Source organism: Erythrolamprus reginae, unplaced genomic scaffold, assembly GCF_031021105.1.
Source record: "Erythrolamprus reginae isolate rEryReg1 unplaced genomic scaffold, rEryReg1.hap1 H_1, whole genome shotgun sequence".
In the NCBI taxonomy this organism is placed as follows: domain Eukaryota; kingdom Metazoa; phylum Chordata; class Lepidosauria; order Squamata; family Dipsadidae; genus Erythrolamprus; species Erythrolamprus reginae.
This window is the reverse complement of record NW_027248462.1, coordinates 1,222,730-1,244,390: the sequence shown is the minus strand read 5'-3', so window position 1 is coordinate 1,244,390 and position 21,661 is coordinate 1,222,730. Positions and strand designations below refer to the sequence as shown.

The following is a 21,661-nucleotide window of genomic DNA, read 5'->3' as shown; positions in this document are numbered from 1 at the left end:
CCTGGGTTACGGACTCCTCCATGGAGCAATCGTGGCAAGGCAACCCTTCCCGGCCTCCCCCTCCCCCTTTGGGCGAGGGGCTGTCCCAAGCCGGCTTCCCCTTCCTTTCGGCGCTGACTGACAGGGATCGCAGCCACTGCCTGCCCTGTGGAGGGGGGACTAACCCCAGCCTCTCCGGCGCAGCCCGGGAACCAACCTGGTGGCCACCTCCAGGGCAGGGCAAGGCGAGGAGGGCTTGCGCGGCGCAGTGGGCGAGGCGACGGGCTGGGTCGGGCCGAGCCGGCCAAGATATGATGGGCGCCGCGGAACTCAAAGCGCAGTCGCTGCCGCCGTCGCTGCTGCTGTTGCTGCTCCTGCTACCGCTGCCGTTGCTGCCGCCGCCGCCACAAGGACCCTAAAAGAGAGACGCGCTGCTGGAAGCGCCCCGGCCCAGGTAGCGCAGCCGGGCCCGGGGCGCGCCAAGGCGGGCGAAGAAGAGAAGGCGGGCGGAGGGAACAAAGGGGGAGCAGAGAAGTAGTTGGAGCCGGGACTCCCGGGCTTTAGGCGGCTGGAGGCGGAGGGGGATCGCCGGGCTGGGAGCTTTGCGCGGGCACTCGGCGGCGCTTCTCCGGACTGGCGCGGGTCCGTTAGCGCTGTGCGGGGAATCTCGGGCTCCAAAGCGGTTCCGCCACGGACGGGACCAGAACTTCGGCAGTTCTTCGGGGTGGGTGGATGGAGGGAGGAGGGCGGGCGGGGATCGTCCCGGTCCCGGGGTACAGGGCTAATCGTGCCGGGTCCGTTAGAAAGGAGGCGGAGAGGAAGGAGGCTGGATTGGCGCCAGGAGGAGAATACCTGGTTCCTTGTGGGAAGAGATGAATGAGCGCCTCATGCGCCATAGAGAGGGCTGCGGGTGGGCTGCTCGCCGAAAGGAAACAGGGGCTTTCTTGGAAACACGCTTCTTCTCGTCCTGGGCCCCTGGTTTCTCCCGGCGCATCTTCTGAATGTGCCTTTGGGATTTGCCAGGCAACTGCACGGAGAAAGAGGATGCAGGAAAGATGGGTGGTGATGGGTGGAATAATAATAATAATAGCCCAGGATCCACCTTAAGTAAGACAAAGTGGGATTTACTTTGCACAAGGCATCTCGGTCCTTTTTTTTAAGTACCAATCCGTGGCGGGATTTTGGATTTCTTCAGGGCAGGAAGTTTTGGAAGGGATAATTCCAGTGTTAAAAATACTAATTTTAAAAAAATTAAGTTGATTGTCTCTGTGTGCTCAGTTCTTAAAAGACCTCCATTGCTACATTTTTAAGAGATCAGAAATCCCTAATAGGGGAATTCCCTCAGGATCCCCAGTCAGAATGGGAGTTGTAGTTAAAATGTATTATGGCTTTAGGAGAGGCTGCCACACAAATCTTGCTTTAGATCACAAGGATTTTCCTGGAGATTTGTTTAACTTCATCAGCTCAAGAACAAAGGAGTTGCAGTTCGAGGTAGACTGTCCACCACTGAATTTAGGATAAAATTATAGGTATGAATCAGAAAAGAGTAGTTTAGCAACAGGATTCAGTGTGCCCTTCTTGGTTCTCTGAGTTTAGTTACAACACTGGTATTTTCTCCTCTTGTTCCCATAAAGAAAAATCTTTGTGGTGCATTCTAATGAAATAAATTGGTAGATGATTTAGAACAGATCGAACCATGTACTTTAAAGTTCATAATTATTGTCACTTGATGCAGGGAAGACTTTTAAAAATACTATAGAGAATGGGCTTAAAGATGGAATATCAAGATGCTCCATGTACAATTCGAGTTGCCCAGAGAAAAGTTTGGGATTTAGTGTGGGATTAACTAAGGAACTTGCCAATTTCTTTATGTATGGCCAATTTAGATACATCACGAACAGAAGGTGAAATGAAAGCCATGTGCTTAAATAAATCCTTTCAGCAATGGGATTGTAACAATTGTTTAATGCCTGAGGAGACATCAGATTGGGGAAAACTAGTTTAAATCAGTATACTATTACTGGTAGATGCTAAGAAAAGCTATTGAAAGGTGGTTTTTTTTCATATTTTGCTTGATCTTAATTCATACAAGTATGAAATAAAAGTCTCTTTCCTAGAACCCCCCCCCCCCTACAATATACTACCAGTAGATAAGACTTTGCATATATGATCTGCTTTAAGTCACCCTGAAGCATGATTGGGGAACTAAGATCCTGATCGATGATGCAGAGGTAATCAAATTAACTATCCCTGCAGTACACAATCTCACACCAGATATATAAGCCACTTATGCATTTACCCTGAGCTTTAAAAAAATGGAATTAAAATTTCTAATGGCTTTGGAATTGGAGGCACAGGGTATGTGGGGAGGGTTGATGGATCTTTGCCCACCTCCCTTCGGAGCCCAATTAATTCACTGCATGTTCACAGAGATTGAAAAGAAGCTGGAAAAGTAGAGATGCTGCTGTCAGAACAACTCCGTTTTGCAGTCATTCCATCAGCCTGTTTCTATGGCAGGTGGAAACAATGGTAGTTATTGGAGACCTACAGATTCAGATGACATATCAGGCTGCAACTGACGCACGTTATCTGAAAAGGGCATGATTTTAGACTTGTTTAGTATCAAAAGTGTACAGCTACCCATGTTGCAAAAAGTGGCTCTGCTTTATTTTAACCATCGTTTTACTCCATTGAACAGTTGAGTAGCCTAACTGCAGTGACTAAAGTCACAATATGCTTAGTGAGATCAGTTGTTGACATAGTGGAAACTTCTGTATCAATTTAGGTAGTTTTAACTTTGGGGTTTGGAAGCATAGTTAGACTAGATTAGATTAGATTTATTGGATTTATTTGCCGCCCCTCTCCGCAAACTCGGGGCGGCTCACAACAATAATAAAAAACAGTACATAATAACAAATCCAATGCCCACCAATCTAATTACAATTTAAAATTAATAAATTCATAAAACAATCCCAATGTATATAAAAACAGACACACAGTCAATCAATCAAATGGCAAAACAACATGGGCGAGGAGATGTTTAGTTCCCCCGTGCCTGACGGCAGAGGTGGGTCTTAAGGAGTTTACAAAAGGCAGGGAGGGTGGGGGCAATCCTAATCTCAGGGGGGAGCTGGTTCCAGAGGGTCGGGCCCCCCACAGAGAAGGCTCTTCCCCTGGGTCCCGCCAGATGGCATTGTTTGGTCGACGGGACCCAAAGAAGGCCGACTCTGTGGGACCTAACCGGTCGCTGGGATTTGTGCGGCAGGAGGCGGTCCTGAAGATATTCTGGTCCGGTGCCATGAAGGGCTTTATAGGTCATAACCAACACTTTGAATTGTGACCGGAAACTGATCGGCAACCAATGCAGACTGCGGAGTGTTGGAGTAATATGGGCATACTTAGAGAAGCCCATAATTGCTCTCGCAGCTGCATTCTGCACGATCTGAAGTTTCCGAACACTTTTCAAAGGTAGCCCCATGTAGAGAGCGTTACAGTAGTCGAGTTAGTTAACATAAACCCAAGCCATTTTGGAAGTTGATGATTCAGCGCGTTGTATAAATCCCCAAAGGGTGTGCTATGCAGATATAGTCAGTAGGGCTTACTAAAGTTTAGATTTACTAGATGAGCATGCAATTATCCATCTCGTCCAGAATTGTGAATTTTGATTTATTGTAACTCTATAGGGCAATGTTTCTCAACTTTGTGAATATGTGTGGACTGCAAGTCCCAGAATTCCCTAGCCAGGTTGATCATTGGAGAACTCTGGGAAGTGGAAGTTCACACATCTTCAAAGGCAAAAATGGAAAAAAAATTACCATAGGATCCTAGGACAGACCATAAAGCTACAGTCTTCGTGGTCTGTCCTAGGGCCCTACAGTATTTTTTTCTCCACTAAATTATTATTCAAAAAGAATAAATGGGTCAGTAGATACTAGAAGCAGTAACATAGACAGAAAAAAAGATTCATCAAATCATTTGTTTACCTCTTCCAGTCCATTCTGTTCCAGAAGTGAGCATAAGGGAGAAAATTACATTTATTGGTAGCTCTTCCGCATTCTGCAGATGATTTAAGAATTTTGGGTTCCAAATTGTTTAAAGCAGTAAGAAAATGGCTCCTCATTCTGGATGTAATATTGTGAGTTATATTTCCTTTTGGTAGGTTCTTCTCCAAGATCTTTGTATGGTTTATACACTTGGGGTTCTTGGGAAAGGATGAAGAGTTTCCACTCAAAAGTCAAATCATATTCTGATGTCTCTAATCCTGCTTGAGGTAGGGAAAGCTCTGTACCTGAAGAGGAATTTCTCCACACACTGACTTTTATAGGATTTGCTAAGGATTGAATCAGGGACCCTTATATACTATTAGTAGGTCCCTTGCTGGACTTCCACCTTTGTTGGAAGGTCACTTTATATCAACCTCACTGGATCCTAGTGATTTTTCAAACTCTCATGTAGAGAAGTTGAGTTCAGATGGTCTACTTATTTTTTTAAAGGAAGATGCTCAGGATTATCTTTTTCCACTAGGAGGAAGGTACATCACTGCTGGCCTTGGCTAGAATAAAATGCTACACGAATATGATGAGAGAAAGAGTAAATAGATGGATTTTTGGATGTGTCTAATGATTCCATAAACAATCAGCCATAGCATATTCTATACCTACAGTATTCTATACTGACTCTAAGCAGGCATTCCATGGTTAACTTCATCTTTACTGTGGATTATCAGACATATTAAGATTTATATATAAAATGTATTGATAAGATTTATAACCTATTTTTCACTGATGAATTTAAGGTGGAATCCATAGTACTCCATCCTATTTTTCCCATACCAACTCTATGAGTGAAAGAGAGGGCTAAAAGCTTTAAATCATTATTTCCCAACTTTAGTAACTTGAAGATGAGTTGACTTCTTTTCCCAGAATTCACCAGTTGGCTGCTATGGCTGACTGGGGAATCTATACATCTTTAAGCTGCCAAGATTGAGAAACTGCTCCAAATCATTCCATGTGTAGCTAATACTTCTCCTAGATCATCCCTTTCGCACCTGCATCACTCGGCACAGAGGATGTCGTGGCAATTAGTATAATTGAAAACACCAAAAATATTACCATATATAGTATGCAAAAATAAATTACCCATCCCCAAGAGGGTAGTGTTAGAAGTCAGGTAAGACTTTCTGTACAGAAGCATGACATAATTAGAATTAGAATTTTTTTATTAGATAAGCATGATTGGACACACAAGTAGTGATGGGCGAACCCAACGGTGTTCGGGTTCGGGAAGTTCAGACTTATGCAAAATTCGGCCGAACCCGAACGGGGAATCCCACCAAGAGATTCCAGGGGTGGAGCTTTGACGTCACGTATACCGGCAGGTTGCTAAGGATGCCAAGGTGATCACTTCTTGGATTCCATGGAATCCAGGAAGTGATCACCTTGGCGTCCTTAGCAACCTGCCGGTGACGTCAAAGCTCCGAACGCCAAATGCGACCCCAAACTTTGTCAGAAGTTTCAAAAAAATTCGGGTTCGTGTTTGGCATACCGAACACCGCAAAATTCAGTACGGACCCGAATTGTGCGGGTTCGGTTTGCCCATCACTACAGACAAGGAATTTGTCTTTAGTGCATATGCTCTCAGTGTACATAAAAAGACAAGATAATTAATTGAAAATCATAAGGTACAATACTTAGTGATAATCATAAGTTACTAAATAAGCAATCAAATCATGGTAGGAAACAAAATAATATAAATTGTAGAGGTACAAGCAACAAGGTTATAGTTATATGTGGGAGGAAATAGGTAATAGGAAGGATGAGAAAAATAATAGTAATACAGACTTAATAAATGGTTTGACAGTGTTGTGGGAATTAGTTGTTTAGCAGAAGGATGGCATTCAGGGAAAAACAGTCAAGCAGCCCAAAGTCTCTAAGCTCTGTTAATAAATCGAAACCTGAATGAGAATATTGGACTGGAATTTGATTTATTTCTCAGATTCTATTTGGGGCGCTGGCACTTCGTTGTTCTGGTGTGCAGTGTCCTATAGCGTACGTTTGAGGGTAAAAGTTGAGATAATTTATATCTGCAGATATTTTCGCAGCCCCCTTTTTTGAGAGATGATAAACTCAATAATTCCTATGTAGAACCGAATGAGCAACTCCTTGGGCAGTTTGCGCTTCCTGAATTGGTGTAGAAAGAACATTATTTATTGTGCTTTTTTGATGACATTTTTGATGTTAGATGTCCATGTTTTAAGTCATGAGATATGGTAGAACCTAGACATTTGAAGGTTTCTACTGTTGATACTTCTCCTAAAATCTACCACCGTTTTTTACAGTTTTGAGTGTGTTTAATTCAATATTGTTCTGGTTGCATCACAATGTTAGTTGTTTAATCTCCTGTCTATATAATACAACAGACCAATCACTGTTGTATCATCTGCAAACCCCAGTACTTTGATAGAGGGATCTTTTGAGATGCAGTCATTGGCATTTAGAGAGAAGGCAAGTGGAGAGAATACACAGCCCTGGGGAAGCCCTGTTCTAATTGTACAGATATTTGGTATGATTTTTGCCTAACTTCACCTGCTGCTTCCTGTCTGTTAGGAAGCTTATGATCCATTCACAACTGTGGTCGGGTACAGCTAGCTAATTTAATTTAGTTAGAATATCTGGAATAATGGTATTGAATGCTGAGCTGAAGTCTACAAAGAGGACCCTTGCATAGGTATTTGGAGATTCAAGGTGTTGTAGGATCTGTATCTCTTCTTTGAGAGAGGGAGGGAGGGAGAGAGTTTAAGTGAAAGTGGAAAGAGCATAATATTACCATTCAAATTGACCGTACAGTACATTATATACCAGTGTTTTTTAAATTTAGCGACTTTAAGATGACTTCAACTCTCATAATAGTTAAATTTGCTAAGTTAAAAATACTGTTTTATATATATTGCTCAAAAAAATAAAGGGAAAACATAAACAGCAAAATATAACTCCAAGTAAATCAAACTTCTATGAAATCAAACTGTCCACTTAGGAAGCAACATGATTGACAGTCAATTTCATTTTGTTGTCGGCACATTCAACTTTGTTCAGAACAAAGTATTAAATGAAAATACATTTCATTCATTCAGATCTAGGATGTGTTATTTGAGTGTTTCCTTTATTTTTTTTGAGCAGTGGATATACTTATCCATTCATAGATATACCTGCATACCTATATATACCTATCATTCATTAAGACTTATTCCCAAATCGGTGAATGCTTAATTGTAGTTCCAATGATAATCAGTGTAAGTAATTCTCTTCTCTTCTGGGATTTACTGTAGAATGTGACAGAAGGGACATCAGATACACAACTAAGCTGGGAGCTTCTACCTTCAAAGCTGAAGAAATTTAAACAGTTATAGTGTGTCACATAAGCGAGATGATATTAAGCAGAGATTAGACATATTCCTAAAGGGAGAGATTATTTTCATTTCCTGTTTCTGATACTTAGCTATGAATGCTGATATTTACCATATGTAGGAGAAAGATCACCACTGACAAAAAAAATGGTAGCACGAACAGACTTAGGAAATATGTAGAAGGAACAAATTGGGATGACATGGAGGAATTTTGATGCAGGAAGTCCTCGATTTATGACTGGCTGTGTAGTGACTATTTGAAGTTACGTGGGACCAGTGTTCCCTCTAATTTTTTTTTTGGGGGGGGGGAAAGTATAGTGTCTGAGCGGCAGTCCTTTCGGGATTGGGCGGCACAGAAATAATAAATAAACAAATAAAAAACCCACCCTGTTTTGCCTCAGAGAATTTCAAAATAAAATACTGTACTGTGTGTCTATAACAGTGAGCTCATAATAGGCCAACTCTATCAATATCAAAATGCCACTTAAATAGTTGAGCTAGTTTCAAACTAGATTTTGATTTTCTTTCTCTCTTCCTTACTCCCATTCTTTTTCTTTCTCTTTTCCTTCCTCTCTTTTTTCTATCTGTTTCTCTCTCTTCCTCTCTTCCTCTCTCTCTCCTTCCCTCTCACTCTTTCCCTCTCGGCTTCTGGGCAGGTTTGGAAAACTCTGAGTTGATGATGATTTTTAAGTGAGCAATTGCTCACTGCTCAGCTTAGAGGGAACTATGCGTGGGACACTTCCCCTTCCCATCCTCTCCCCCAAAGCTATTTACAACCCAGTTCCAGAGTTTTAATGACCACATTCCCGTCACACAACTGCACTTCAATAACTCAGAAACTGTCCCACATTTATGATCATTTGCAGTTACCTCAATCATAAAACCATGACTTACCATGTTTTTTATAGGAAATTGCCAGTTTACTTCCGTTCCAGCAGAAATCAGCCCACTGCAAACAATTTTGACCGCCACAAAGAAGATTTAGAAGATTCTAAAGTCAGGTTGGTGGCTGATGATGACCTATTTTGCAATTGTAATTTTCAGAAACAATTATGATCATAAGTTAAGGACTACCTATATATAAAACTGCTTTTTGACAGGAGTTTATTGCAAAACAGCCCCGTTTCATTCTTAGAATTTTATGAGATGTTCAGATGCCACCTTTTAGTTCTAATTATATATTCGCTTACTTTTCTTTCTTTATTTCCTTCTTTTCACAGAAAAACACACAAAAGTGTGGGGAGAAATGGGAGGACCACACAAGCATTTTGGGCAACAGTCCAGGGAATCTAAGTATTCCCAAAGGGGTAGGAATGGATCAGAGGGCTGAATAATAGCTCTCTATCCTATTGTATATTCTCAAAGGTCCTACTTAACCAGTTGTGATTTCTGTATTGAAATACAGCTTTCCAAAGCAGTAAATCATTTATGTGCTCCTGAAAACAGGAGGGGAAATGCATTGCTCTGTTGATGATTTCCTGATTTCTAATTATTATTTTAATATCCAATGTGGATGTATTGCAAATTGCAGAAACGATGGACCTTTTTTGAAGACTGAATGGGCATTCTTACATTCCCTTTTGTTAGCAAATACAGTGATGCCTCATCTTACAAACCCCTCGTCATACAAACTTTTCGAGATACAAACCCGGGGTTTAAGATTTTTTTGCCTCTTCTTCCAAACTATTTTCACCTTACAAATCCAAGCCGCCGCCACTGGGATGCCCCGCCTCTGGACTTCTGTTGCCAGCGAAGCACCGTTTTTGCACTGCTGGGATTCCCCTGAGGCTCCCCTCCATGGGAAACACCACCTCCGGACTTCCGTGTTTTTGCAATGCTGCAGGGGAATCCCAGCAGTGCAAAAACAGGCACTTTGCTGGCAACGGAAATCCGGAGATGGGGTTTCCCAGCTAGGGGAGCCTCAGCGAAATCACAGCATCACAAAAACATGGATGTCCGGAGGTGGGGTTTTGAGGACTTCCGTATTTTTGTGATGCTGCAATTTCGCTGAGGCTCTTTTCGCTGGGAATCCCTACCCCCAGACTTCCGTTGCCAATGAAGCACCCATTTTTGCACTGCTGGGATTCCCCTGCAACATCACAAAAACACAGAAGTCCAGAGGTGGGGTTTCCCATGGAGAGGAGCCTCAAGGGAATCCCAGCAGCGCAAAATGGGCACTTCGGATGGCAAAAGGGGTGGGTTTTGGGCTTGCACGCATTAATCGCTTTTCCATTGATTCCTATGGGAAACATTGTTTCGTCTTACAAACTTTTCACCTTACAAACCACGTCTCGGAACCAATTAAGTTTGTAAGATGAGGTATCACTGTATATTCTAATTCAGGGTTCCCTACGTGATGTTTTATAACTATAAGTCCCATAATCCTCATCCGTCATGGTCCATCCCAGTTATAAACCAGGACATCTGGAGGTTACTGTTTTGTAGAAAACCAGGCCATGTTGTATTACTTATCCAGGCCTTTGATTCAGGCTGCCAGGGGAAACGACAGGTGATCGTTTGACCCCCATATATGCCTAATTGCCACTGCCTCAATGTGAAAGCAGTAATAGTAGTAGGCAAATAATGGTTTCAAAAATGATATTTAAGAATGGGCCTGCTGCTTTGGAGCATAACTCTTAATGATTGTTTTTCCTTTCTGTATCAGGGAGGTGCCCTTTTATTTAACCATCACATCACTGGCAATAAGATATCTTTAAAGATTGTCCATCCTTTCCTGTTGTGTGTCTTATATCCATCTGGCTCCCCGAGACTACACATTGCATTGAAGCTCTCTTTCACTTGGCCCAGTCTCCTCAGGCCGGAGTGGTTCTACTTTTACCTGCAGGAAGCTTGAAGGAGGAAAAGATGGCTGCCACACAGGAAGTACCGCCTCCAGCATTGGGCCTCCATTTTTTATACCCATTAGAAGAAACAATGGCACCCAGGGTGAAAATAGAAGAGCCTGGACCTCCATGCCCTGAAGCTGGTTGGGAATGGGATGCTCCGGGGAAGACTCCTCTTGTTGTCCAGGCGGGCACCATTAGTGATCTGTTGAGATGGGCAACTCCTCCCCAAGTGAGGAGTGACCCAATTCCACAGCTCTGGGAGGTTCAGTGTCAGGAGATGGTGCAAAGCCTGAGAACACCTGCTGATGTCATGCCAGGCCCTGTGCCTGTCCCACCCCCAGCCCCTGGCTGGAGCAGTCTCCAGCTACCTGAGCTTGCACCTGTGGATGACATCGAAGCCTACCTATCATCCTTCGAACGGGCAGCCGAATCATGCCAGTGGCCAAGAGGAGAGTGGATGAGCCGCTTTATGCCAGCTCTTGGGAAAGCCCAGCCACCCCATAATGGCTTAGATGCCAGAAGTGGCAGGAATGAGCACAGAAAATCCAAGTCTTCCATCCTGAGAGGGGAAACAAGCGCCAACGTGGAGATGCAACGGCAGCGTTTCCGGCAATTCCGTTACCAGGAGTCCGAAGGCCCCCGCGAGGCTTGCCGGAAGCTCCGGGAACTTTGCCGACGTTGGCTGAAGCCTGAGAGCCGCACAAAGGAGCAGATTCTGGAACTGCTGATCCTGGAGCAGTTTCTGACTATCTTGCCCCAAGAGATCCAGAGCTGGGTGTGGGAGCGAGGCCCTGAGACATGCGCCCAAGCAGTGGCCTTGGTAGAAGGATACCAGATGGGACGGCGAGAGGCAGGGATGTGGGACCAGCAGGTAAGGGAGCGATTAATCGTCTTGATTCTAGAAGATTCATTGTGATGAAAGCTTCTAACACCCTTAGCACTCCAATATATGTTTTCTCATTCCGCCACCACCCACATCCACCCACTCACAAGGCAAAGGAGAATTGTATCAGTTGTTTTAATGATTGAATCAGTTTCATGGATATAAAAATATAGCCAAATGCAACTTGCAAATATAAATAGGCAGGAAAAAGCTCAGTCATGAATAGAGGAAAGATGATACAAAGGTAAAAGTTTTTTTGAATTGGCATAAGATTTCAACAGAATTACCTTTTTTTTAAAAAAACAAAAGTTGATTTGTTTATCAATTACTTTTTAATTAGTTTTTAAAACTTTCCCTGTTTCATATATAAATAGGGCAGAAAAGATTGGGACATACAAAAGGCTTTCCCATTATTAACAAATAAGTCTGCATTTAGCCAACCAAGATTCTTCCTGATATATTCAGGTTGAAAATGGTTGTGTATTGATTGTGTACGGCCTCTTAGTATTTATTTATTATTTATTTACTATTTAGATTTGTATGCCGCCCCTCTCCGCAGACTCGGGGCGGCTCACAACAAGTGAAAAAACAATCTACAACAAATCTAAATTACTGTTTAAAAATATTTAAAAGACCCCATATTCTAAACACACATACATACAAACATACCATTCATAAATTGTATCTGCCCGGGGGAGATGTTTCAGTTCCCCCATGCCTGACGACAGAGGTGGGTCTTAAGGAGTTTACGAAAGGCAAGGAGAGTAGGGGCAGTTCTAATCTCAGGAGGGAGTTGATTCCAGAGGGCCGGGGCCGCCACAGAGAAGGCTATTCCCCTGGGGCCCGCCAACCGACATTGTTTAGTTGACAGGACCCGGAGAAGGCCCACTCTGTGCAAGCAAGCAGGGGGATTCTGGTGGGAAACAAGCCAAAACAGCATCTCCAAATTCCTTGGACAGCAGTTCTCACAGCCTCTTGTTATTAGCCATGTTGGTTAGAACTGATGAGAGCTGAAGTCCAAAAAACTCCCAGGCTTTTGGCTATTCTAATGCAGTGATTTTCAACCTTTTTCGAGCCGCGGCACATTTTTTAAATTTACAAAATCCTGGGGCACACAACCAACCAATATGACACAAAATGACACTCTTAACACAGTACATATTATACATATAGTTAATAATATAGTTTCTAAATGTATTTATACTCACTTATTGTGAAACCTGGGCCTGTTTCGATGAACAGCTAGTGGTGGCAACATTTACCTCCAGTCCTGACCAGGATTAGAAATCAGGACCATGGGGAGGAGTAGCAGCTTTAACTACTCGCCGCGGCCACACAATGACAAGTGCGCAGCAGCCCAAGTGGGGACCTTCCTGGGTGTAGATGAGAGGCAGTCTGCTATTGGTTCATCGCTAGTGGTCGGGATGAATCCTAGAAGGTTATTGGTCAGTGAGCGCTCCCTGTGCCTCCACTCTTCCTGTCGCTGATAGCTGGAGGGATTGTGAGGGTAATGTTTATGTTTGGATGGAGGCGGCTGTTGGCGGCCCGGATAAATGGCCTCCGCGGGCCATATTCGGCACATGGGCCGTACTTTGGGGACCCATGTTTAATTTCCCCATGGCACACCTGACCATGTCTCACGGCACACAGGTTGAAAAACACTGCTCTAATGAATACAGTGCTAGATAAGGTGGACTTGCTATCAGATCGATCTTTGTATCTTTTGAAAAGTTTTTGGAATGGGAATTGCAAAACCACATCCATGGACGCTTGAATGGCTGATTAATTATTCTCTTTTAGATTCAGGGCTTAAACAAATAAATGGAATGGGTAGATTCCCATAAGGTCTTAGTGACCCAGTGTTGTCCTTGTTGCTAGGTTACAGTGCGGGTCAAGGTTGAACAGGTAAGCCCACAGGAAATGATTTTACCTGGAGCACCGTGGGATCCTTCAGCCTCGCTGGTGCCACATCCTGAGTACCTATCCTCATCCGATATAACACTAAACCAGCCTATCCCAGGCCCAGCTCTCAAGATGCCCTGCATCCCAAAACAGGAGCCACAAGGCCTTCAGGAAACAGGTAAGAAGGAAGAGAGAAGCAGGAATATTCTAAGAATTTTTCCTGCCAAAAGGAAGCAGTTGCCACAAGAAAAACAGTGATAAATTTTTTGGGAAGTTTGTCTGTAACAGATCAGGCACTGTCCAACTCCCATTATCTCCAGCCAGTGGAGTTGGAACACGAATTTGTAGTTCAGCAATAACTGAAAGATAGTCAAGTTAGGAAATTCAGACAGGTTTTAAAAAATAAATATATGGAATGGTTGGCTATCACAGAATATGAATATTCATTTAAGAATTCTATTTCTTCCAGTAATATAGCATTGTTTTCTTTTTATGCCTTTGAGTCAATTATGATTTTTGGTAAATGTCTAGGTGAGTCCCTATAGTTTTTTTGTCAAGGTTTTTTAGGAGTGATTTGCCAATGCCTGTTTTCTAGGCTAAGAGAGAAAGCCAGGCCCAGCTTCAAGCCTAAGGCAGGACTATCACTTGAAAATGCTACATCACTACAAAATGTAAATGATTTTGTATCTAAATCCCATCTCATTTGATCTCATTTGTGTGGTGTATTGCATTTGAGAGAAAAATGCATCTTTCAGTCGAAGTCTCTGTTTGATGCATTTCAGATGAGTTGAAGTTCTATTCCAAATAAATGGAGGATATATATCAGTTACTCTTTTCATAGGATCCTCATCACCTGACTACAGAGGACAGTGATTTGAGATAGAACTTAAAACAGTGCATATTATTCAGGCTCACTAAAGTGATTGTAGGATTAGAAAGCTGAAGAGTGTTCCATTAATACGGCCTGATCTGGCTCGTACATCATGCATTAAACTCCAATAATTCCAGAACTTTTAATTGGGCCCAACTGTTGTTCCTCCAATTAATGACCTCAGGCTTTTTATTATCCAAGCTAGGGACAGTGGGGAATTGTTAATTAGAAGTCTCAAAGGTGCTTTTTCAAAAGGCAACTGGATTTTTTTTTCCTTGAGGAGGAAGAAGAAGATATTTTGCTTCTCATTCAAAAAGCTTTATGGCTTCTGGCAGGATGTTGGGGATGAAAATCTAGAATTAGTCATTTCTGGAAAGAGAAGACACATTGGTTTGTTCACTTTCTGGATAAAGAGGACCGTTGGTTTGAAAGGGGTTTAAAAGAGGCCATTTATGTTCACATTGAGCAACCCTTTCTCAATAGAGGGAGAGGAATATGACACTACCTGTCTCCTATCTACATCACAGTCCTTTCAGCAGTTCCGAGAAGATTCTGTCATCCCCATTTACCCTCTGATACAGGTGACCTGAGAGCACAGGTAAACTCTCAAATGACCTCAAGAGTTCTTGAAGGAGAGGGAGAGTCCTAACAACCAGAGGACTGCAAAGAAATAAATCTTTCCACCTACCCACCGCAAATTCTATCAGATCAAATTCTTCTATTGTCCTCACCAACCTGCCGGAACCCATGAAGCTTCTTAGATGAGAAGCAAAATGCCTTCAAGGAAAAACAAAGGCTTTTGCTTTTTTGACAAAGCACCTTTGAGACAACTATGATCTGATGGCTGAGAATCTCCAAGATGTCCATTAAGACTGTAATGTAAATTTATCTGATTTCCAATTCCTGTATTTATGGGCAAACTGGAATGGGGTTATTTCACCTGAATCTACTCTTTTGAAACTTAAATAGACATTGAATAGAACAAGTTTAAAATCTGAGAAAGGAAGAAATGAGCAAAAGCATAAACGAGTCTCCTCTCCTCTACCAAACAACAACCATTTCTTGCTTATAGTTAGATGCTCCTGGTTCCTCTTTTTGGAACCAAATTTGTATATTTATTCTCTGATTCTTGCTTTTCCAAACCCAACAATTATTGCTCTTACATGGCCAATAATTAAAAGTGCCAAAGAATTTGCAACCAAGAACTAAAAAATTAATTTATGGAAATGATTTAAAAAGTTTTTTACTTCTGTTTGTACTCTATATAGATGCTCTTATCCTATATCAACTTATTTTTGATCAGCTATTAGCTTGACATGCAACCCAAACTATGCCTATGTATGCAGACATCAGCAGATGGAATATATAGAAACTAAATTGACTTGTATTTTTAATATAAAGAGGTGGAAGAGAGCTCAATTAGAAGAACAAAGATGTGATCAAGAGCTAATCACAGAATTGATTCAGCTCAAGCTAAAGTGGAAGAACAAACACAGTCAGTTTTCAAAGTAAGATCTTAAACATAAGCCAACCATTTTCAAAGACAACATTAGGCAAGTCCCGAATCTCACTGATAGGAAACCAGAGATACTATAAGAATTAAAACATTGCTTTGAATGAATGTCAGAAGTGACCACCAAAGATAAGAACTGGCTGAGGAAAGTAATTGGGAGGCAGAGAACATGCTGTCCTCGAATTTCAGATAGTGTGATGAGGAGAAACTGCAGTCATACCTCAGTATTAGACTTCACGAGAGAAAGCTTTGTTGGGCTTAGGAAGACAGTAGGCAAGATCCAACAATCTGATATTGTAAAGGAGAAAAATGTCCAAGAAGATTGGGAGCTTCTGTGATATTGTGAAATCCAAACAATTCGTACAAGAAGGAAAAATTAGAAAATCTGAACAGACGAAAGTGGATCTTAAAAAAAAATCACTTAAAAGATAAAAAGCCAATGTGCAAGAAATGGGAAGACAGGAATATATCCTAAGAAGAATACAAAGCAGTTTGCAAAAACTACAGAGCTAGTGGGAGAAGAGCTAAAACCTAAGTACAAAGTCAGGTTAGTTAGGCATGCCAAAAACAACAAAGTTTTTTTTCTTTCAGGAAAGTCCCAAGCAAAAGAAACCTGAAGGAGACAGGAGGTCTTCTGAAGAGAGAGAATGGTAAAATGGTTAAGGAACAGAATAGAAGGCATAACTCAAAATCTTATTTTGCATCTGTTTTTTCTCAGAAGTTGAATGAACCTTCAGTTGGCTCACACTGCACCATTGGTGGGGGGGAAATTAATTGAAGCTCAAGATAAGCAAAGAACAACTGAGGGAATTCCTAGCTAATTTAAATGAATTAATCCTCAGAACCAGATGATTTACACCCTGGGGAAGTACCTCCCCAACCTCCCCCCCCTTTTTTTGGCAGTTCAGTTTCATAGAAGACAATTTTTCCATTGGGGAAGGAGGAATGAATTCAGTTTCACCACTTACCTGCTACTCACCTCCTGCTGTTCAGCCCAACAGGCCACAGATTGGTACCGGGGGTTCATGACTCAGGTATTGGGAGCCCCTGCCCTTGAGTATTGAAGAAACTAACAGAGATATTTGCAGAAACCATTCTCTGTAATTTTGGAGAATAGACAAGGTCCCGGAAGACTGAAAAAGGATTAATGTTCCTTAAAAAAACAAGAGGAAAAAGGAAGAAGCAGGATCCAGGAAACTACAGGCCTGTGAGCTTGACATTAATATTAGGCAAGATCCTTGAGCAGATTATCAGAGAACGCGTCTGAGTGCATAGATAGGGATTCATTCATTAATAGGAGCCAAGATTAATTCATGCCGGATAAATCACGTCAGATTAACAATCTCCTTTTGACCAAATTACTGGTCTGTTTCATTAGGGAAATGCTTGAATATAGTATATCTTGATTTCAGCAAGACTTTTGACAAAATTTCTCAGAGCATCCTTACCTACAAAATGGTCAAACATGAGTTTGACTACTCAACCACTAGGTGGATTCACTGTTGGCTCAAGGATCCTATTCTGCAGGTAGTTTTAAACAGCATCAAATGTATACCGCCCAGACATTCCGAGTGGGTGCCAGAGGGCTGTGTCTTGGGCAGTCCCAGTGTTTTTATAAACTATATGGAAGAAGGGAGTCCAAGGAATACTTACCAAATGCACAGATGAAACAAAGTTAGGAGGGATGGTCGTGGGAGAAAAAAGGAAAAAATCAGGAAGATTTAGTCAAGCTAGATAATGGCAGAAAGAAATAGAATGGAATTGACCACGGAGAAATGTAAAAAGTTAAGAAAATGAAAGAAACTTATAAAGGTAGTTCACTTATCACCGATTGCTTAGTAACCATTCAAAGTGACAATGGACTCTCCCAAAGATATTTACAACTTTAATTCATAGCTCCAAACAGCCACTTCCCTATCCACCTATGATCACATTATCAAATTTTGGGTTCTTGGCAGCTGGCCGCATTTGTAGGATCCAGCAGTCTTGTGATTTATGGCTTCTTTTGCTGGTAAAAAAACACCCATTGCTGACAATAGATTTGCTTCACAACTGCCAGATTCTCTTTACGATCATCATAAAATCGGGTTATCTGCCGCATCCTATAAACATCATGACACACAAAGGACATTTCAGGCTCCCATTACAATTGTTCAGTTGAGGACAATCTGCATAGGATACGGAAAATAATAACTCATGAGCAGCATATGTGAGAAGGACTAGGGTGTACTAGTGGATCATAAGTCCCAGCAAATCTCAACAGTGTTATGCAGCTTGCAGAGAATACCAGCAAAATCTTGAAGAGCATCAAGAGGAGGATGGAGTTCAGGTTGTGTGAGAAGTAATTGTCCCAGTCTGTTAGGCTTTGGTCAGGCTTCACTTGGGGTATTGCATTCAGCTCTGTACACCCAGTTTTTTTAAAAAAAAACTAATAAACTGGAGCAAGTCCAAAGAAGGCTTCTAAGAAGTTTGAAAGGATTGAAAGCCAAAATTAAGGAACAGCTAGAAGACCTAGGTATGTTTAGCTTGCAGATGAGAAAGATAAAAGGCAACATGAAGGGCTTCACATTACACAGGATTTGTGGTGACGTAGGGCTTAGGATGCAGTTTTGGAGGTTAACTCTGCCCATTGCCAGGAGTTTGATCCTGACCGGCTCAAAGTTGACTCAGCCCTCCAAGGTTGATAAAATGGGAACACAGATGGTTGGGAGACCATAGGCTGATTCTGTAACCCACTTAAAAGAATACTAAAAAGCACTAAGTGATGTTGCTATTTGGGCTCATTTTACTTGCTCCAGAGGGTAAAACTATATCTAAAAGGATGAAACCTCAAGGATATATGCACATGTTAAACGTAAAGAAAAACTTGACAGCAAGATCTGTCAATCAGTGGATTAGGTTACTGCACGGGGAGGCCTTTTTTCATTTGAGGTTTTCAAAGAGAGGCTGGTTAATCATCTATTGGAGATGGTATAGTAAATCCTGCAGTGTGCAGTAGGTTGGATGTGATGACCTTTTAGATCTCATCCAACTCTACAATTCTAGGTTTCTAAGGCTGAGGAACAACATATTGCTGTTGCATGCTTGATAACTGAAAAAGCCAAAGAATACCAAAAAATAAATCAATACATGCTTCATTGGATATAGAGATGGCATGGATTGTGTCAGCCATGTCAAATTGTGGCATGTTCTTAGGAAAACAACAATCTTAGAATGTCTCATTGTTTTCTTGCAAAACCTCCTACACAGCACAGGAAGATATAATCTGGATGGAACTTGGTGGAAGGTTGGAAGGAGTAAGACAAGGTTGTATACTCTTTCCTTATTTCTTCAAACTATGGTATTGCCCTGAAAATAAGGCCCAACCAGAAAATAAGCCCTAGGGTGTTGCTAATAAGCCCTCCCCACAAAATAAGCCCCGGTTAAGATTGGTATCAGTCGGGGGGGGGGGAGCCAGCACTAGGCGCATCGAGGGCATGGGGCTGTCGGTCAGCCAAAGCCCATGCAGTGCAGGTGAGTGGATTACCAGTCCAGGTAACAGCCAGAGGTGGTGGAGGGGGAGGTGATCTGGACAAACTGCCTGGGCCATGGGAAAGCCAAGTAGGACCAGAGTGGGCGGATTGCTGCAGGAGCAAATGGAGGCAAAAGTGCAGGGGGTTGAGGGAAGGCGACCAAACAAACATGCGCTGTGTGAGCTGTGGGAAAGCCAAGAGTTAGTATAACACTTGCGCTAAGAGTAGAACAAGATTCTCATTGAGGTTATAATGGTCCAAAGTAACTGCCCAGCTTTGTCATTTCTGAAACGATAAAATAGAAGCCATCAGTTTGCATACAGAAGTTACAAGAACTGAGACAGTTTGTAGTACATTGCTCAAAAAAAATAAAGGGAACACTTAAACAACACAATATAACTCCAAGTAAATCAAACTTCTATGAAATCAAACTGTCCACTTAGGAAGCAACACTGATTGACTATCAATTTCACATGCCGTTGTGCACATTCAATTTTGTACAAAACAAAGTATTCAATGAGAATATTTCATTCAGATCTAGGGTGTGTTATTTGAGTGTTACCTTTAATTTTTTGAGCAGTGTACAATGAAGAGCATGCAGGTAGTCCTCAAGTTGTAGTCATCATTAAGCCTGGAAATTATGGTCATAAGTGATGACGGTTGTAAAGCAGAGTCACCATGTGACCAGATCCAGTTTTGCAATCTTTTTTGTTCGGGTGGTTCTGTAAACATCATGGCTGTTACGTGAATCGATTGTTAGCTATCAACCTTTTTTTTTTTTTGCTGGAAACCAGAAGTAAATGCTGGTTTCCAGCAAAACCATCATAAATCAGCCATCTGATCAAAGTGCACTGCAAGAGCCATAAATGCAGACTGGCTGCCAAGCACCCAAAATGCAGCTACATGTTAATAGGAGAGCACAGTGAAAGAACTTCAAAACTAGATCACAAGTAGCTTTTGGGGAGTGTGTGTGTGGTGTAACTTCAGCTGGTCAGTCCAGGACTACTTGTGCCTGTTTGCCTTATGTTGAGAGCTGCGTGTCGGACTCATCTGCCCATTCTCAACTACTTTTTTTTTTCTTGATAGGTTCTCTACTGGCCAATGGGAACCGAGAGGAGCAATCTTTGCCTGGAAGCACGATGGAAATGGGATTGCTGCCTGGGAACTCCCGGGAGAAAGTGTTGGGTGAGAATTGTGGTGAACGGATGAGTCAACCGTTTGAAATGAGATGTGGAGACGCAAGAGAGAATCCAATTGCACACCCCCACTCTTTTGGACGCTCCCACCCAGCAGGAAAGTCCCTTCACCAGTGTTCAGTATGCGGGAAAACATTTAGCCGTAACTCACATCTGCTCACCCACTTAAGGATCCATACTGGGGAGAAGCCCCACCAGTGTCCTCAGTGTGGCAAACGTTTTGGCCATACTTCCCAGCTGACCCGTCATCAGAGAACCCATGCCTCAGAGAGACCGTTCCGATGTGCTCAGTGCAGCCGAAGCTTTTACCAGAGCTCAGAGTTGACCAGGCATCGAGTATCCCATGCCAGGGACCGTCCGTATGGGTGCATCCAATGTGGGAAGAAGTTCCGTTGGAGTTCCGATCTCATCCGGCACCAGATCACCCATACAGGAGAGAGACCGTACAAGTGCCCTGACTGTGGGAAGAAGTTTGGTCAGAATTCCCACCTGGTCCGACATCGAAGAACCCACACTACTTAGCCAAGATCTTCCCAGAAGAAAAGAAAACCATGTCTCCCAATGTTGAAAGCTTAATAAGGCCCAAAGCATAGACCGCCACTTAGGTTAGTGTCATAATGAGCCAAATGACAGATGAATTTTTGGTTCAATATCTGCAGAGGTTTATCTGCAGTGGCTTAATTAGAAAGAATCCAGTCTATCTCCAGCAGGATAGGCAAGATGGCAGTTCCACAACACCAACTTGTGTTCTACAATTAGAGAGTCACAGTAGAACGGAACTGATTAATCTAAAAAGATGCTGAGCCTTTCTAGAATTGGCTTCCTGGACAATACTAAACCACTAATATTGTGGTGGCACCAGTTGGATGTCTTTTTTTTTCTTTCTCTATCTCCTCTTCCTTCCTTCCTCATTTTCTCTTTTAATAGAAAATGTAATAGGTCTTATAGTCATCTAGACAGATTTCCTGTTACATAACACAACCTGTATTCCTTGCCCTGAGAACATTTCTTTGTCGTGAAGCAAAAGCAATGTATTTTTTAGAGAAAATGACCAGTCTGTATTAGCAGAGGGTTAAAATCTTTAAAATGATGGAAATCCCTACTTGGGGAAGCTGCTGTGAAATATTTTGCCTTTTTTAAAAAAAAAATTACAACTTTGATAAATGGAAAAATTGTCAACCTAAATTTGTAGTGATGTGGAATGTATACAACAGGGCTGGGTTTGATTTCAATTGGTTGGGCTACAGGTTACATGAACTTTACGATGGTCGATTCTTAGGGGTGGTGCTGAATACACAAGGGGATTGATCGCAGGCCTCCCATCTGATCCTTTTCATTGTCGGTAATCCTGTTGATCTACTTGCACACCTGTGTTTTTGTGATGCTGCAGGGGAATCCCAGCAGCGCAAAAACGGATGCTTTGCTGGCAATGGAGGTCCGGAGGTGGGGTTTCCCAGCGAGGGGAGCCTCAGTAAAATCACAGCATCGCAAAAACACAGAGGTCCGGAGGTGGGATTTCGAGGACTTTGATTCCCCTGCTGGGATTCCCCTGCAGCA

The 21,661-nt window shown here is 42.3% G+C and overlaps 1 protein-coding gene across 4 annotated transcripts; it reads left to right on the top strand.

Moving 5' to 3' along the window:
• Nucleotides 1-174: 174 nt before the first annotated feature.
• LOC139155328 (zinc finger and SCAN domain-containing protein 31-like) lies at nt 175-21,289 on the top strand. 4 transcript variants are annotated; one of them, XM_070730456.1, is made up of 6 exons: nt 175-433; nt 8,290-8,382; nt 10,047-11,098; nt 12,989-13,190; nt 18,646-18,702; nt 19,995-21,289. In XM_070730456.1, the coding sequence occupies exons 3-6, from the start codon at nt 10,247-10,249 to the stop codon at nt 20,624-20,626; spliced, it is 1,743 nt and encodes a 580-aa protein (XP_070586557.1). In that variant the 5' UTR covers nt 175-433; nt 8,290-8,382; nt 10,047-10,246; the 3' UTR covers nt 20,627-21,289. The 4 variants fall into 4 exon arrangements, with proteins under 4 accessions (XP_070586557.1, XP_070586558.1, XP_070586559.1 ...); XM_070730458.1 differs by lacking the exon at nt 175-433 and adding an exon at nt 4,139-4,249; XM_070730457.1 differs by lacking the exon at nt 18,646-18,702.
• The last annotated feature ends 372 nt before the right edge of the window (nt 21,290-21,661 follow it).

Bases quoted from the DNA above. Each gene is read 5' to 3' on its own strand.
- LOC139155328 (XM_070730456.1), top strand. From the start codon at position 10,247: ATGGCTGCCACACAGGAAGTACCGCCTCCAGCATTGGGCCTCCATTTT. The intron at 11,099-12,988 runs GTAAGGGAGCGA...CCTTGTTGCTAG, and splicing joins CAGGGATGTGGGACCAGCAG to GTTACAGTGCGGGTCAAGGT. The intron at 18,703-19,994 runs GTTGTATACTCT...TTTTCTTGATAG, and splicing joins GTTGGAAGGAGTAAGACAAG to GTTCTCTACTGGCCAATGGG.